This window comes from Rhamphochromis longiceps, linkage group LG10, assembly GCF_057381845.1.
Source record: "Rhamphochromis longiceps isolate RC_006_pf linkage group LG10, R_longiceps_female_GT1.1, whole genome shotgun sequence".
NCBI classification, from domain to species: Eukaryota; Metazoa; Chordata; class Actinopteri; order Cichliformes; family Cichlidae; genus Rhamphochromis; species Rhamphochromis longiceps.
Genome location: NC_140566.1, coordinates 35,615,493 through 35,634,062, shown reverse-complemented (window position 1 = coordinate 35,634,062; position 18,570 = coordinate 35,615,493). Strand labels below are relative to the sequence as shown.

Genomic DNA, 18,570 nt, shown 5'->3' with positions numbered 1-18,570 from the left:
ATTCTGACTAAACCTAAAAAAGGAAGTTTGGTATTTTATTTTGAAGGGTGGTGCTGCCGCTGCCCTCCGGGCCGCTGGTGGCGCTGTGGTTCAGCATTTTCATAAACGGCAGAGAAAGAGTCTTGAAACACGTGTGGGGTCTTTTCTGTGTGCGTGTTGTGATCAGCAGGCAGGAGTCCGAGCAGAAAACAATTAAACGGGTATCGATCACCAGTGATTATCGATCAGAAATGACGAAGGTGAAGAAGGAGAAAGTTTCGGAGGAGGGTGAAGAAGCCGGTACCGGGGGCACCGACAGGTCGTACCAGGAGCTGATCGCTCACCTGAACCCGATCGCTCAGCCGCTGGCCTCCAAAAAACTCAGCAAGAAGCTCTACAAATGCGTGAAAAAAGGTGAGAAGAAGAAGAATAACGGCCGGGAAATGTTGGAGATTGCTGTTCTCGTGGAGGTGGCGCCGAACTCTGTTTAAAAATTCACGAATTTAACGGTTTCTTTCTGCTCTGCAGTTGTTAGAGTCGATGTAGGACTTTAAATAAGAAAGTGTTCGAGTCGTCTAAAGCTTCTGGTTAATTCGGCCGTAAACACGTCGTTTATAGATGCAGTTTCTAATCTATTGGTAATTTTCTGTGAGAAATCAGCGGCTGTTTGTACAGCGTCATCCTCAGTGAAAGGTTCAGTCAGAACCGCTTCCGGTTACACTGGGCGTTTTAAAAGGCAGCAGCATGTGCTTTTATTTTGAAGTGTTTTTAGTATGTGAGAAAATCTCCTTCACAGTTTGGTTTGTGAGGGAACTTTTGTTGTCGGGAATCATGTGAACGATGTGTTCACACTGCAGATGTTAGAGCTTTAAACATCCAGATGTGCTCCTCCTCACTTTAAATGCAGTTTGCAGCTGGACTGGGCTTGAAGGAGGCGCAGATCCTTCATGTTGCACTTGAGCTTAAAACTGCAGGTTTTTGACTGGAGTCTGGTTCAATGTGTCTCTGTTTCTATCGTCCAGCTGCCAAAGTGAAGAACATCCGACGAGGAGTCAAAGAAGTTCAGAAGTTCATCAACAAAGGAGAGAAAGGGTGAGCCGCTGCTGCACCTTCCAGCGCGTCCTCAGGTGTGTCCAGGTGTTCGTGACGATCACAGGTGTGTTTATGTGTTTCTGATGTGTCTGCAGCATCGTGGTGATGGCGGGCGACACGCTGCCCATCGACGTCTACTCCCACCTGCCCGTCATGTGTGAGGACAGAAGCCTGCCGTACGCCTACATCCCGTCTAAAGTGGTGAGTGACAGTGGACAGGTGTGCTGAAGGTCTGTCACCTGATGGGGGCGGGCTCTGAACGCGTCGCTCTGTCAAGGTTGGATGGAGGCGTCATGGGCGTGGCTGAAACTCAGTCTGTGCTTGCAGAGCGCCGCTCACACAGCATGTGTGTGCACTGCTCGCTGCACTTTCCTCAGCGCAGCAGGAAAACGTTACAGTCGACACGAGTGTGTCTCAGAGCGCTGTGTGAATGTGACGTCTCAGACGGTCCGTACGAGTGTGCAGGCGTCCGTGTCTCTGCCTGCTGTTTCTGACCATGTGGACACGGCTGCCCGCGCTCCGGCTGCCCGCGCTCCCCAGGCAGCAGATTATACAATCAGGAGTTCAGCTCTTACTCTGTCTTTGGACAGCGTGCACCGTCTGTGGCTGTGGCGCTCATTTGACCTCACGTCTTGTAGAAAACAGTTGGTGAGGATGTCGGAGAAGCTGATTGGTTCTTGTACAACACTTTGTACGACTCACAAAACAAACTTTTCAGCTGAAGCTCCAAAAGTCGATTCTGTTCATCTGGACGTTTTCAGTGGGAGAAACGTTTCGTCATCATCAGCTGACTCCTTCAGGGTTCGTTCGCTTGAAATCCTTGAAAATGCTTGAATTTTAATGTTGTCTTTTCAAGGTTTGAAAAGTGCTTGAATTTCAGATGTGGTGCTTAAAAGTGCTTGAAAGTGTAGCTGTGTTTCATTCACCACAAATAACTGATTGAATCGTTTTCTTATCAGATAGAAATAAAATGAGTCGCGAATTTTCCCCGCCTGGCTGCCTTGCATCTGTTTCACCGTGTGGCCCCGCCCCTCCCTCGGACAGTCGGGGATGAGTGCGCTAACATACCTGTAGGTCGCTGTTTTAATGAGTGTTTGATGGAAAACAACAATGGCGGAGTTTGTGCTCTCCAGTCATGATAGGTGAGTGCTAGTAAATATTTTCCAGTACGTGTACGTTACACACGCTGTTTTTAAATTGTGATTATTATTTTGCTATCAAACTCGCTGGAGACATGATTGAGATGCACTGAGTGTGATGCAGTATGGCAGCGCTGTTATGGGATATGCTGTGAGCTTAGCTAACATTACTGAGCAGTGATATGAGTTCATTTACTCCAGTGAAAGCTTTAAACATTAGCCTGATACATAACTAGCTAACGTAGGCTTTCTGGTTAACCCTCTGGGACCAGAGTCTCCATTTCAACTTGGGTCGAATGTGCAGATTTCAAACTATGTATCAGTGTTTAAACTGTGTTGATAGGCCACGTAAAACCGATGTTTGTTTGTTTGTTACAACAGTGGCGTTTCCTCCGGGAAGAAACGGTAAAAACAGCGTTTTCTAAGGAGAGCGCCAGCAAGCACGCTTTGCTTGTGAGTGAAAAAAGAAAAAGAAAAAACACTCCATCCCTATTGGTGGAAAAATGTTAACGTGTGGACCAATCAAAAAATGATACGGCAACATGTGGCATCTGGTTGTTTGGGAAGAGGAGGAGGTTTTAGGAGTGAGCGAGAGAGAGAGGGAGGTTTGTGACGTTTGCCATGTTTGGAGTCTCAAGTTAGTGTGTTGCATTTTGTAGTTAGTGTGTAGTCGTTGTTTTGTGTGTCAGTTCTAGTAGTGAACGTCACAGTTGCTGCAAAAAAGCCACCAACAGCAGACTGCAGTGTAAACATGTTTGTGGGTTTTGCAGTCAGTAATATCTCTTTCTACTCGTATTTTAAATTTTGTCTGAATTTAGATCAATTGTGCTGAAACAGTTTGTCAAAATGAGAAAATAACAGATTGGCAAGATAAACAGTTTTTAAAGGTGAAAGATAGAGAACAGATCAACCCTGGACCCAGAGGGTCAGAGGCTAAAAGTACTCTTTATATTTGTGTGTATAGCTGCAGCTTCTTTGAGTATTAACTTGGTGCTTTTGGGTGAAGTGATGGTGATATGACTGATCCAAAGAATAGCCTCTTGTTTCTGTGCGACCACAGTTTCATTCAAACTGTGTTTATCGTCAGCACCGACACATTAAACCACTTCAACATTATAAATGTCTTTAAGCTCACACTGAGGCCTGTGGGGCACAATCAGCTGCTGAGACAGTTCACACAGTTATGTGTGTTTGTACATGAATATTTCATACTGTAAGGCTGCCTGTTTATTTAAGGCAGATGAACAAAATACACTGGACTTGTACATAATAATATGACAGATGATAAATTAAATATTTTAAGTGGATGCTTGTGCATCCTTAAAGTCTTATATGTTGAATTGAAGTATGTGATGTGTTCAGAGCCTCCCAGTCAGTGCTGTTCTCCAGTCTGACTGTGCATGATGTTATCAGCACAAACACTTCAAAGGTGACGTTTAGGCCTTCAGCAATGATACAGACAGCGACGTAGTTAGCAAAAGGTTTTATTGGGAATTAACTTAAAAAACAAACAAACATCTGTCTCCTACAGGAAAGAAGCATCAATATCTGATGAGAAGACTTACTTATTTATTTTTGGGGGGGTCAACAGGAGAAGAATATCTAACGAGTTGATTTGACTTAATTTTAAGTGAAAGGTGCATTTTGAGTTTATACACGATGTATAGAAGGCCGTTTCCTTTTGCAGTGGTTTGTTTTTCTGTTTCTTAACAAAAGGTGAACAAAGATGTTTAAGTTCACCTGGGATGATTTGTTTTCATTTTCACATGGTCTTACTGAGGTGACGCGAATCGAAACATGCATTCTTTTTTTTTGGGGGGGGGGTGCTGGAAAAGCTTGAAAAGGGACCTTGAAAGTGCTTGAAAAGTGCTTGAATTTGACCCTGAAAAAGGCGTATGAACCCTGCTTCTTCAGTCTCAGCTGACTGCAGATTTCAATCTTATAAACAGGACATTTGCATAATGACTGAAACCAGCCCACTGAAGGAACAACGGGCTGGGGGGTCAGCTCCTTAATCTTAATTATGCAGATTCTCATGACCGCTGATCAGTGGCCATGAGCACCATTGAAAACATCCAGATGAACAGAATCAACTTTTGCAGATTTACTTCCCTGGATGATCGAGTGTGCATCGAGACGTTTTCAGTAGAAAAGCTTTCTTGCATGCAGATCAAACCACCAACCTTCTGATTAGTCGATGACCGGCTGAGCTTCAGCCAATCAATCAAATCAAACGTCTGATCATGTGACACGTGAGCACACGTCAGCTTCAGACTCTTATTTTCAAATCTTTTGTGATTTCCTGACTTTTAGTGTTGGGATAATTTCTCTTATTTTGAAAAGTCTGTGTGCTTCCAATTCAGTTTTATTTATACAGCAACAAATCACAACAACAGGTGTTTCAGTGAGTTTTTAGGACTTCCTGATAATAATGAATTGCAGTCGTCCAGCCTGGAAGTAATAAATGCATGAACTAGTTTTTCAGCGTCACTCTGAGACAGGATATTTCTAACTTTAGAGATGTTGCACAAATGGAAGAAAGCAGTCTTACATATTTGTTTAATATGTGCGTTGAAGGACATGTCCTGGTCAAACATGACTCCAAGGTTCCTCACAGTGTTACTGGAGGCCAAGGTAATGCCATCCAGAGTAAGAATCTGGTTAGATACCATATTTCTAAGCTTTTCAGGGCCGAGTACAATAACCTCAGTTTTATCTGAATTAAGAAGCAGAAAGTTAGCGGCCATCCAGGTCTTTATGTCTTTAAGACATTCCTGCAGTTTAACTCATTGGTGTGTGTTATCTGGCTTCATGGACAGATAGAGCTGGGTGTCATCAGCATAGCAGTGAAAGTTCTGGCTTTAAAGTGTTTTTCATTTCCTGACTCTTATTGTGAAACTCTGTTCCAGGATCTGGGTTCCTCTGCGGGCTCGAAGAGGCCGACCTGCGTCATCCTCATCAAACCTCATGAAGAGTACCAGGAAGCGTATGACGAGTGCTTGCAGGAAGTTTCCAGCCTGCCCAAACCCCTCTGAAGCCCACCCGGCCTCCCCTTCATAAGCCCCACCCCCAAAGGAACAGTTCTTCCTCCAGCTGCGCTAACAGTTTCCATCCACTGCCAGTGTTTGTGCTAAGCTAGGCTAATCCAGCAGGAGAATTTTAAATCCAGACTTCAGATAAAGAACGATGTTGATGTTTGAGTGAAAAATGTTTCTGTATGATCGATGTATTGATCTGTGATCAGGACTGTGAAGGCAGATGTTTCACAGATGTTTTTGTTTTTTCTTATTAAAGTCGTTAACGCTGTGACGCGTCTGAACTCGTTCCTGCAGCCGCACAAACATCTTGATGGTCGCGTCGCCTCCTCCCCTTCATAAAGGAGGCTTCAGTGTCTCCTCAGGTAAAGGAGGCAATGAAGGATGCACTGACCTGACAACAGCTGTTTGAAACGTTACCTGTGAAACACGAACGGGAGCTTTAACGAAACAGGTCGTTATTATATTTACATACGTGCTGAACAAAAGGATCGAAAAATTATTTATTACAACATTTTTATTTTTTACATAAAATCTGGACTGAAAATTATATTGTTCAACATATTTTCTCTAATTGTTAAATTATTACAACATGTTTGATTATGTAAACAATATCAAATGTAAAGGTTATAAAAGCTTCGTAATAGTTAAAATTTCTAATTTTATGACATTTTTTAAGGTATTATTTACCTGCTAAAGTGTAACAAGAAGAATACTGATGATGATGATCTGTGCTGATCAAAAATCAGTTTTTGTTATAATAATAATAACACATGTTATTCACAGGCGCCTTTAAGACCTCAAGGTCATTTTACAATAGCAGCAATAAAATATAATAAACATGGCAAAATAAAATTTAGCCATAAGGTCAAAACAACAACAACTATGGTAAAGATGGACCGAGACAGATCAGCTGTACGCTGCTCTGAACAGATGAGTTTGAGACGTGATTTAAAGGTGAGAGAGAGTTTGTGGTCTGGAGACCAGCCAAAGAGTCCCGCGGTGCTCAGGCGAGCAGGTGGAGCAGACAGAAGGCTGGAGAAGAGCGGCGTGTACGAGGGGGTGGGTGGAGAAGATCAGATAAATATGGAGGATGTTGGAATTGACACGGAGGTGAACCAATGAACAGCTGTTCTATGTTCAGTGGATCTAGCTCTGGAAACATTACGAGCAGCTGTTTTTGAACCAACTGCAGTTTATGGAGGGATTCATGAGACGGACCATAAATCACAGAAATCCAGACCAGATGTTTATAGTGTACTGATTGGAGGAGGTCAATGTTATGGAGATGAAAGTAGGAAGGCTGAGTGATGTTTTTTCTGTGCTGTCGAGGATGACACCAGGACCTGCGGGGAGGGTGTGACAGCAGAGTGATCAGTGACTTCTGGTCGGGACTTTGGTCAGTTTTGATCTGGTGCCTGTTAAAATGAATTCTGTTTTATTGCCATTAAGTTTAAGAAAGTTGTGAGTAAACCAGAGCTTGATTTCACTTAGTCAGAAATGGAGATGTGATTCGGCTGAAGGTAAACAAACAAATCCGATCACCTCGATTGATCAGTCATATTTCGATCTGATGAATCAGTAAATTAAGGCTGAGTGTGAAACAGCTGTGCAGGGAAAACATCTGGAACATGTGGCTCAGTTTCAGCTGCTGCAGGTCTGCGGTGCAGCCACACGGGGGCAGCAGCGCCACACAGAGGCTGTTACTGCAGCACAGAGACAGTGTTTGTGTTCAATATGGAGCAGCTTTGCTTATTTATGCAGCCCTGGTTTGTTACAGCAGATCGATGATGAGCGACAGCGAAGCAACATGAGTGACTCGTCTCACCAATAATCAATAAACACACTCATTGATCCACAGAAACGAGCAAAAGGACCAAAAATGAGTAAAAATACAAATAAATTTGATCGAAATTGAAGAAAGAATCAAATGAATATTTGAAGTTTAAAAAGCACAAACATTAAAGGGTGAGACAGGAAATGATGTCACAGCTGTTACATCATCAGTGACCCTGCAGCATCTAACCTGCGAGCTGGACCCGGAGCCACGTGCCGGGTCTGAAACAGGAGGACGGACACGTCTCCGGGGTCGTCCAGCACGGTGGGGTCAGTGTGGCCACAGACTGTATATAAAAGATGGTCATGACCCAGTGAGGCTGCTAAAACCAGGAGCAGTTTCATTATTAGCGTTTTGTTTTTCCCCACATCATCGCTGATTACTGTCAGGAATGTTTTCACGCTCGGTCAGCTCAACGTGCCTCAACACAGCATTTAATCTGTTATTAGACTCAACCGGCTTCTGTCAAAGTGTAAAAGAACCCTGCAGGTTCCAACCTTATAAACAGGACATTTGCATAATGACTGAAACCAGCCCACTGAAGGAACAATGGGCTGGGAGGTCAGTTCTAAGGTCTCTAATCAGAAGTACCTGACTCCGTGGTATAATTCTCAAACACGTACCCTAAAGCAGATGACTCGTAATCTGGAGAGGAAATGGCGTGTCACAAATTTAGAGGATCATCATTTAGCCTGGAGAAATAGTTTGCTGCTTTATAAGAAAGCCCTCCACAAAGCCAGAACATCTTACTATTCATCACTGATTGAAGAAAATAAGAACAACCCCAGGTTTCTCTTCAGCTCTGTAGCCAGGCTGACAAACAGTCAGAGCTCTTGTGAGCCAACCATCCCTTTAACCTTAACTAGTAATGACTTCATGAACTTCTTCACAAATAAAATTTTTATCATTACAGAAAAAATGACCAATAATCATCCCACAGATGTAATATTATCTACAGCTACTCTTAGTACCATTGATGTTAAGTTAGACTCTTTTTCTCTAATTGATCTTTCTGAGTTAACTTCAATAATTACTTCCTCCAAACCATCAACGTGTCTTTTAGACCCCATTCCTACAAAACTGCTCAAAGAAGTCCTGCCATTAATTAATTCTTCGATCTTAAATATGATCAACCTATCTCTAATGATCGGCTATGTACCACAGGCCTTCAAGCTGGCTGTAGTTAAACCTTTACTCAAAAAGCATCTCTAGACCCAGCAGTCTTAGCTAATTATAGGCCAATCTCCAACCTTCCTTTATATCAAACATCCTTGAAAGAGTAGTTGTCAAACAGCTAACAGATCATCTGCAGAGGTTTATTTGAAGAGTTTCAGTCAGGTTTCAGAGCTCATCACAGCACAGAAACAGCTTTAGTGAAGGTTACAAATGATCTTCTTATGGCCTCTGACAGTGGACTCATCTCTGTATCTATTATTGTACGATCAACTGTACAATATAAAGTGCCTTCAGGCGACTATGAATTGAATTGAATTGGCTCGATGACGGCAGGCGCTCCTTTGGTTTCTGTTTCAGCCTGACTCTCTGCGGAGCGTTGTTTCGTCCCTCTCTGAGTCTTGATGCTCCTTTTGAACGGCTGCATTAATAAATCACCTGTCCACGTGTGCGTCTGCAGGAGCTGCGGGACACGTTGTTATTGTTTGCAGCAGTTATTACCCCCATGACGCCGTGCTCGTGTCTCAGCGTGCCTCCTCGGGTCGGGACGTCCTCACGAGAACTTTACACACCAGCAGTTTCTGTGTTTGTCCGCCTGACAGAGGAAGCTCAGCAACCCCAACACCACGGTAACGTTAACAATCCCTGCCTGCATGTTTCCTGATCCACTCGCAGGAGATCGCACGACGCAAACACCTGCAGCTGTCTTTGTGCTCTCTGCTGGTGTAGAAACATCACAGACAGGCCAGAGCTCAGACCTCTGCCGAGTCTCTGTCAGCCCACTCTGCGACCCACGGCTGTGACCGAGCCCACCTCATCCCTCTGCACTACAGAGGGCGTAAATCCCCCCATGAGACACGTCATCACAGAGTCTCTGTTGCTAAAGGGCACATCAGCACGAGGGCTGGCAGAGGAGCTGGCAGCAAGTGGCAGCATGTGTGTGGTCGACCCTCTAACCGCCACGCTGATGTCTGGCTGCCGCATATTTGCATAACGTCACATAGATGGAGTCTGAGAGCCGGAGAGGGAAACTGACAGCAGCACACCCTCATGTTTATTACATATATGACAGTCTGACCTCAGTCTGACCTCAGTCTGACCTCAGTCTGACCTCGGCACAAAGCTAATCTCACCCCGACCCTGCAGATATGACCTAACCTCTTCCAACAGTCGTAACTCACCTGTGTAACACTCGGTTCTTACTGCTGCACCGAGTCTGTCTGCAAGTTTCTCCTGACGTCATTGTCTGAGCTTTATTGAAAAGGACGGGGCTCTGTCCCCTCTGTCCCCTCTGTCCTCTCTGTCCTCTCTGTCCCCTCTGTCCTCTGTGTCCCTCTGTCCCCTCTGTCTCTGTCCCCTCTGTCTCTGTCCTCTCTGTCAGAATCAGAATCAGAATCAGAATCAGAATACTTTATTGATCCCTGGGGGAAATTATTTTTTGTTACAGTGCTCCATTATAAACCAACATTAAGACAAGACAGACAATACGCTAACTAAGAATAGTACAATATATACATATATATACATACATACATACATAAGTCACTTATAAATAAATAGCTGGAAAAGAAACATGTGTAGTTGTAGCAGCAAACAGTGTGTTAAGTGGATGCGTTGTACAGGGAGATGGCCACAGGCAGGAATGATTTCCTGTGTCGTTCAGTGGTGCTTTTCGGTAATCTCAGTCTCTCACTGAACGAGCTCCTGTGACTGACCAACATGTCATGGAGTGGGTGGGAGGTGTTATCCAACATTGTCTTTATCTTGGACAGCATCCGCCTCTCCGACACCACCTTGAGGGAGTCCAGCTCCATCCCCACAACATTGCTGGCCTTACGGATCAGTTTATTAAGTCTGTTGGCATCTGCGACCCTCAGCCTGCTCCCCCAGCATGCAACAGCATAGAGGATCGCACTGGCCACAACAGACTCATAGAAAATCCTCAGCATTTTCTGGCAGATGCTGAAGGACCTCAGTCGCCTCAAAAAATAGAGACGACTCTGGCCCTTCCTGTAAAGTGCTGTGGTGTTTTTAGCCCAGTCCAGTTTATTGTCAATGTGTACTCCAAGGTATTTATAGTCCTCCACAATGTCAACACTGACCCCCTGGATTGAAACGGGGGTCAAGTGTTTCCTGGTCTTCCTGAAGTCCACGATCAGTTCCTTGGTCTTTGCCACGTTGAGCTGCAGATGATTCTGCTCACACCACGTGACAAAGGAGTCGACCACAGCCCGGTACTCTGTCTCATCATCCCTGCTGATGCATCCAACCACCGCAGAGTCATCAGAAAACTTCTGAAGATGGCAGGTCTCTGTGCAGTGGCTGAAGTCTGTGGTGTAGAGGGTGAAGAGGAAGGGGGAGAGGACAGTCCCCTGTGGTGCCCCTGTGTTGCTGATCACCTTGTCAGACACACACTGTGGGAGACGTACATATTGTGGTCTTCCTGTCAGGTAATCAACAATCCAGGACACCAGAGAAGCATCCACCTGCATCGCTGCTAACTTATCACCCAGGAGGGTCGGCCTGATGGTGTTGAAAGCACTGGAAAAGTCAAAAAACATGACCCTCACAGTGCTCGCCGGCTGGTCCAGATGGGTGTAGACACGATTGAGCAGGTAGATGATGGCGTCCTCTGTTCCGAGACGAGGCTGATAAGCGAACTGAAGGGGATCCAGGTGTGGTCTTACTATGGGTCGCAGCTGGTCCAGGATGAGCCTTTCCAGGGTCTTCATGATGTGGGAGGTCAGTGCCACGGGCCTGTAATCCTGGGGGCCACTGGGACGAGGCGTCTTTGGTACAGGGACGAGGCATGATGTCTTCCACATCACCGGGACCCTCTGCAGACTCAGACTCAGCATAAACAGTTTATGAAAGACTCCACACAGCTGGGGGGCACAGGCCTTGAGGACAAGGGGACTCACTCCGTCTGGTCCAGCAGACTTGCCTGAGTGAAGTCTCCTCATTTGCATCTCAACCTGGTATTGAGTGAAGGTGATGGGTGGGGGAGGGGTGTCAGGAATCTCACAGGAGGCAACATGTGAAGAGAGAGGCTGGCACAGTGGTGTGGCTCTGGATTCCAGGCTGACTGCAGGTGAGGTTGTGGGGGTGGGAGCAGACACTGTGGTGTCGAATCTATTGAAAAACAGATTCAACTCGTCGGCTCTATTCTCACCTCCCTCAGCTCCCCTGCTGTTGGTTGGCCTGAATCCAGTGATGGTCTTCATGCCCCTCCACACCTCTCTCATGCTGTTCTGCTGGAGTTTCCACTCCAGCTTCCTCCTGTAATTGTCCTTAGCCTCTCTGATCTTGTCCTTTAGTAACACCTGGACCTTCCTCACCTCCTCTTTGTTGCCCCCTCTGAAAGCCCTCTTCTTGTTGTTGAGGAGGGCTTTGATGTCCTTAGTCACCCACGGCTTGTTATTTGGGTAACAATGAACAGTCTGAGCTGGAACAATGGAGTCGGTGCAGAAAGTTATGTAGTCTGTGATACACTCAGTAAGCCCATTGATGTCCTCGGCGTGAGGCTCACAGAGTGTTTCCCAGTCGGTCACCTCGAAACAGCCCTGTAGTTCTGCTAAGGCCTCCTCTGACCACCTCCTGACAGTCCTGGTGGTCACAGGTTCCCTCCTCACAATTGGCACATAGCGGGGGGTGAGGTGAATCAGGTTATGATCTGACCTACCAAGTGGGGGGAGGGAGGAGGAGCTGTATGCATCCTTGACGTTAGCATACAGTAAGTCTAAAGTTTTCTCTCCCCTGGTGGGACAGTCCACATATTGTTTGAATGTTGGTAGTGTATTGTCCAGTGATACATGGTTGAAGTCACCCGAGATCACAATAAAGGCACTCGGGTGCTGAGTCTGTAGCCGAGCTATGGCAGAGTGGATAGTGTCACATGCAGCTGTGGGGTTAGCAGAGGGGGGTACATAGACAGCCACCAAGATGACGTGAGAGAATTCCCTGGGTAAATAATACGGCCTGAGTCCAACAGCACACAGTTCAGTGTCCGGGCAACAAATCCTTTCTTTGATTGTTATGTTGGCAGGGTTACACCACCGGTTGTTAACTAAAACAGCAAGCCCACCTCCTTTACGCTTACCGCTAGCGATGCTGTCCCTGTCCGCCCGAACAGTGTGGAAGCCTTCCACGGAAGCATTCTCATCGGGAATGTCCTGGTGCAGCCATGATTCGGTGAAACACATCAGGCTACACTCTCGGTATTCCCTCTGACTCCGTACCAGTGCTGAGAGCTCGTCGATTTTACTTGCCAACGATCGCACATTTCCCATCACGATAGACGGCAGACACGGTTTAAACCTCCTCCTCGCTTCGAGCCTCCGCTGTCTCACCGTCACCTTTTTTCTTCTCTTCTGTCCTTGACCTCTGCATCCCCGATGTGTTTTCCTCCAAATTTCAGCTGGTACTTCTGCGGGCCTGGCCAGCGAGCCGGCCGGCATCAGGGCGATCAGCTGATCTCTGGAGTAAACAGTCCGTGCGTGTAGGAGATGTGCCGCGGTCCCGTTCCACGATAAAAGTAACAGTTCCACGGCCACCAGAAGAACAAAAACTCTCTCAATCCACATGATTGAGTAAGAGATAGAAAACGGAGGAAAATACAAGTCAGAAAAAAAAAAGAATACATAAGAAAAAAGAGCTAAACTAAGAGAAAAGCAGGAGCGACTGTAACAGGCTGCACGCTGGTTGGCGCATGCGCACTTAACACTTAACTGTCCCCTCTGTCCTCTCTGTCCCCTCTGTCCCCTCTGTTTGGTCCTGGTGTCCCTGTTTGGTCCTGGTGTCCCTGTGAGTGCTCTTGTGTAGATTTGGGATCCTGATGTTTATTTTAAACCTGTTGTTCCTGACGTGGGTTTCAAAGTGGACAGCTAAATCAGAGCAGTGGGGAAGTCCAGTTTTTATCTTTTAATGCGACTGACAGCACCTTTGAACCTGATCCAGGCTCTTACTTGTGTAGCTCACCACAGTAATGAGGAGGTGAGCCAGTCGCTGCTGTCGCAGCTGCACGACTGCTAGCAGGTCAAACAGAGCATGTGACCCTGTGCTGGCCTCTCTGGCTGTCGGTGCCCTCAGTCTCGCCTCTCTGAGCTTCTTCATCCCCACACATCCTGTCGGTCTCTCAGGTCAGCTGACCAGAGGGGGCGGGGCCTTTTCTATGGTGGCTCCTAAATGATGGAATAGCCCCCCTCCACACGTTAGAGCGGCCGCTTCTTGTTCACTTCAAAGACACGTTAAAGCCATTTTCATTCTGTTGGCCTCAGAGAGACTCAGTTTCTCTTTTCATTAAATGATTCATTATTTTACTTTTTCTTATGTAATTTGATTCTTTAGTGAACAGCATGTGTTTAAAGCGCTAAGTGATGATGATGATGATGATGATGATGATGATGATGCGCTGAAACAGTTGACGGTGAGCTGGCGGGCGGCTCGTCACGCTGGTATCCTGACAGCTTTATTCAGGGCGACCTCTATCCTTCGTTTCACGTCCGTTAAAGTGAAACCACATCGGCTCCTCCCCCAACCATCAGGGAGACTCACCTGCTGACAGCTCTCAGAGCAGCGACAGTTTGTTTTCTGAGCACATTCAAACTCAAACTGGTGAAACCTGCAGAAACACAAAACACTCAAATCTGCTCCATTAAAAATCTTTTCTTCAGCCTTCAGTCAAATCTGGATCACAGCCCCCGAACAAGAGAAGCCTCAGCTGACCTGCTGCTGTTCACTGGAACCTCTGTGAGGTTTTAAGTGGTTTGATTGGTCTTCACTGTATCTGGACTGGTGAAACCTCTGAGTGAGCCCATGCAGAGCTCTGCTCCCCGTAACTTCATATCCATACAGGACCAATCATAACACTGTATGGGTGTTATGATTGGTCCTTCAGGACATCTGAACCTCCAGACCTTTAGCAAACCAGACACACAGACAAGTGAACCCTCTGAGTGACGAGTAGAACCTCTCGGATTTGGTGTGTTAATGTGTTTATATCCACCAGACACATCCTCAGAGGAAGGCTCAGGGCTGCATGCTAAAAAGTTTCATAACACTGAAGATCAGAAAGCCTCAAAGCCAAGACCAGCCAAAGAGTCGTACCAGCAACCCTACATACCCAGAAACACTGGTGCTGTAAACCCACCACCATCACCCAGTGAGAGGATCCAAAACCGTCACAGAGCTGAGCAGTGGAAAGTTGCTGTGGCCTCAGGCTGAGTGTTGACAGGAGTTTCTACACATCACAGCCGAGACATCAGGAGGACGAACAGGTGAGGAGGGGGAGGGCAGGGGGGGGGGAGGGGGGGGAGGTAGACCACGTCGCTGCACAAACGCTGGACTTGAACCAGCGTGAGTGGAGCTACACAGCCTGACGGTGGCGACGTCCACACTGTTGTTTTCAGTCGAACAGCTGTTCATCCTCACTGAAACGTCCCGTACTGCGCATGCATGAGGCTCGTCTGCCGCTTTACTTTCCGGCGCTCTGAAATGTCGCAGCAGCAGAACGTCGAGGAAAAGCAGCGAGTTTTGAAAATGGACCGACGATGAGGTGGAGTTGCTGCGCGTTAAAGAATTTGAAGAAAAGCTACGAGGAGCACAGACGGTAACAGGGCTGCAGACAAACAGCTGCTGTGTAACGGCCTCTGCTGTCTTATTGGTCACATGACTGCATCACATGACTGAAATGCATCATTGTTTCCAAACACCTGCGGTTACGCAGTCCACACTGCGATGGAGTGTTTTCAAATGTATCTGCTTGGGAGAGCGTTTCCAAAACGCTGCGTTTCCCTTGACGTAACACGCCGCCTCAGTGCTGACGGGAGGCCACAACACAGAACGCGTTGGTGTGGACATGGCGTCCGTTGCTGCTGCGAGCACAGAGGCGTGGACCGATGAGTTCGCCTCACGCTCATAGGATGTCCTCTGTAGGCGGGAGCTACGCTGTCTCCAGCTGCTCCTCACTCAGGGATGGAGCCGGGACGTCAGGGAGCGGGGAGTCTGAGGTGGAGGAGGACAGGACGCCGGTGCAGGACCACGGCGGTCTGCGAGCTGCGGCGTCTGCTGAGGAGGCTGGCGTGTTTCTCTCTGCTTGTGCCGGAGCAGCTGATCAGGACCATCACACGCATCTCCGGACTCTGGAGGAGGATGCTGGTCAGACCGGCACAGGGGACGGCGGGGGCGCTGTCGCCTCACAGAACCAAGGTCCCGGGTTCAGTCCAGCCTGCGCTCTTGCCCGGGGTTACTGGCTGATAAGAGATAAGATAAGATAAGATAAGATAGAACTTTATTAATCCCTCGGGTGGGTTCCTCTGGGAAATTCGATTTCCAAAAAAGCACAGCACCGACAGAAGTTACAGAGTTACAGAATATATATATATATATATATATATATATATATATATATATATATATATATATATATATATATATATATATATATATATTAGGGGTGCAACGATACACAAAATTCACGGTTCGGTTCGGTTCGATACTTTGGTGTCACGGTTCAATATTTTTTCGATACAAAAAAAATGTTCATGCCTTTTTAATTTGTCATTTATTAAAATTATAAATATATATTTTAATTCAAAAGTACAGTTTTTAAATTTAACCCTAACCCTTGTGCGTGTTTTTTATTTTGACAGCGAATGCGCACCTGTGGACCACTTATGTGCAGCCCTGGTTATTTAGCTCGTCATATCGCAGCCACAGAAATTCTTTTGTCCATGAAACCATAAAGCTGCACTTTCTTTTTGCCTTATAGTCTGATTTGTCATAACTTCTCAGTTTTGTGGTAAGCTTTTCTTTGGCTGTCACTTCTTCACCCTGACCTGTCTTATTTGGCTCAGCAGAACTGAAATGCTTTTACACACGCACTCACATAAGCTCAGCGATTCTCTGCGCGATCAACCTCTCACATGTTTAAGCTGCGGGAGATTTCACTTGTCATGTTTGCATAGTAAGCTAACGATTAATAAGACGATGTCAGAGGAATTGGTGCACAAATTATCATCACTCACAGATCAGTGCTGTCGCTCTCTATACACTGTTCGCGCGATTACAAAGTGAAAGCAAAAAAACAAGCGCAAATTCAAACACGATTTCAATATGTCACATATTGACAGTGGCTCACCCAATGACATAATTACCCAGCTACATTTCTGAAAGAATGCAAAAGCATTGACATATATTTTTCCTACAATAGCCCGACGGGCAGGGAAGAGATAGATTTTGGTAGCCCGACTGAAAAAAATCGCTAGCTCCGGGACGTCGGGCTAGCGATATTGCAAGCCCTGTATCTGATTGAGGAATCACTCATCTTTGGAAAAGAGAGTTTATTACAGAGAAATGTCTCTTTCCAAAATAAAAGCTATACTATCCGCTTCTTCTGGGCTATATTCTCAGCAGCATAAGGAGAATCATGTGCTAACAGCTGTCTAAATGACTCGGCTAAAGTTAGTAGCATGCTTGTTGTTTTTGTCTTTGCACTAGGATGATGTCGGTGTAAATGTGCAGTCATATTCATTGTGTTCCCACTAGTGCTTTCAGGTTAATCTCGTTGAAATGACCTTAACGCCACAACACGGCAAATCTCCGTTAACGAGCTACCGCCGATCGCCCTGTGCATGGGGCTAGACAGCCAACACGTTAACGAGCTAACTGCGCTAACACACTAGTTCCCACCCATGTAATTGAGCATTGCATGGCACATCCAACATACTGTTTTACTTTAGTCCATGACTCGCTTACCTTCAGGGTCATACGTCACATGAAAACCAAAATAATTCCAAACGCCAGATCTGAATGAGGGTGGGGAGGTCCACTTCTGTCTCGCTAGCTTGCCCTGCGCTCTTCCTTCTGACCATGCTGTCTGTGTTGAGCGCTCAGTGGATCTGCGCTCGACAGTGCAGCCTAGGCGGAGTAGTCGAACACAGATTCACTGAGCGCTCAACACAGACAGCATCGTCAGAAGGAAAGTTGATAAAATAAATTACAAATGTTGTATTGTTCGATACATATGCGTACCGAACCGAAAGCACTGTATCGAACGGTTCAATATCGATACGAATATCGTTGCACCCCTAATACATATATATATATATATATATATATATATATATATATATATATATATATATATATATATAGCGTAGTGGTTAGACTACACGCCTTTGGAACAGAGGATCGCAAGTTCGATTCCTGCCTGGGGCGTCTGTATCCAGTAAGGGTCCTAAGGCTAGACCCCCTATGCTAAGCAAGCCTACCGCAGACATGAGCGAGACAGATAAATATGAAGGCATGCCGGCTCGGACGTCGCCCGGATCAACAAGGTCCGCGTCAGGTGTTGAGGAACCAGGGCACCCTGACGAAAAGTGGGCTACTGGAACAAGAAGGCATCGGTGGGCAAGAGACGAAAACAGGGCGTTGTTGGAATGCTACTATGCAAGTAACCCCGGCGGAAGGGGCTACATGAATAGGATGAGGGACCTATGGATTCTTCGATACCCAACATCCACAATGACGGCGAAACAACTAGTAGCTCAGTGTTCCAACATTCGAAAGAAGGGACTGCTCTCACAGCTAGAGATTGACGAGGTACAACACAAATGCTACGGCAAGGAGGAGTCAGGACGCCAGGTCAGGGGGGAGATATCATCACCCCCACCCGAGATTGGGTACATAGCCCCAAGTGCGATAGGAGAAGGATCGTTGAGTGCGAGAGGAACTGACCTGAAAAATAGGATAATGGCCAAGCTTGAAACCTGGATCCCACGTAGCCGGTTACCAAGATTACGTGAAGTTCCCTCAGAAGGTCTGCTAGATGATGTTAATGCAGCACTACGGGCAATACCTACAACCACGATTACCGACACTAACAAGCTGATCTACAATACGGCAACAGTGATCAGTGAGATGCTTGGCTACAAGTTGAACAGCGACAAGGGGCAGTACCCTCCATGGAAAAGGAGGCTAGAGGGCAAGATCAAAGTAGCACGGAGGGAGGTTAGCCAACTAACGGAGTTGCAGAAAGGTGCGACAAATAAGGTGCCTAAGAAATACAGCAAGCTGTCCATACCTGAGGCCTTGGAAACTGCCAAGCAAAGACTCACAGCCTTGGCCAGCCGCTTGAGGAGGTACACCAGAGAGATAGAAGGCAGGAGAATAAACCAGCTGTTCTCCACAGAACCAGCAAAGGTGTACTCTCAGTGGCAAGGGAACAATAAGAGAACAGCACCACCAAGGCTGGAGACGGAGCAATACTGGAAGAGCATATGGGAGAAGGATGCAACCCATAACGGCAATGCTCAGT

General features: G+C 46.4%; 1 protein-coding gene across 1 annotated transcript; it reads left to right on the top strand.

Annotated features, from left to right (window-relative positions):
- Positions 1–93: 93 nt before the first annotated feature.
- nhp2 (NHP2 ribonucleoprotein homolog (yeast)) lies at positions 94–5,263 on the top strand. The gene is made up of 4 exons (XM_085421565.1): positions 94–393; positions 1,002–1,071; positions 1,167–1,272; positions 5,120–5,263. Exons 1-4 carry the CDS (start codon positions 231–233, stop codon positions 5,243–5,245), a joined length of 465 nt encoding a protein of 154 aa, XP_085277691.1. The 5' UTR covers positions 94–230; the 3' UTR covers positions 5,246–5,263.
- The last annotated feature ends 13,307 nt before the right edge of the window (positions 5,264–18,570 follow it).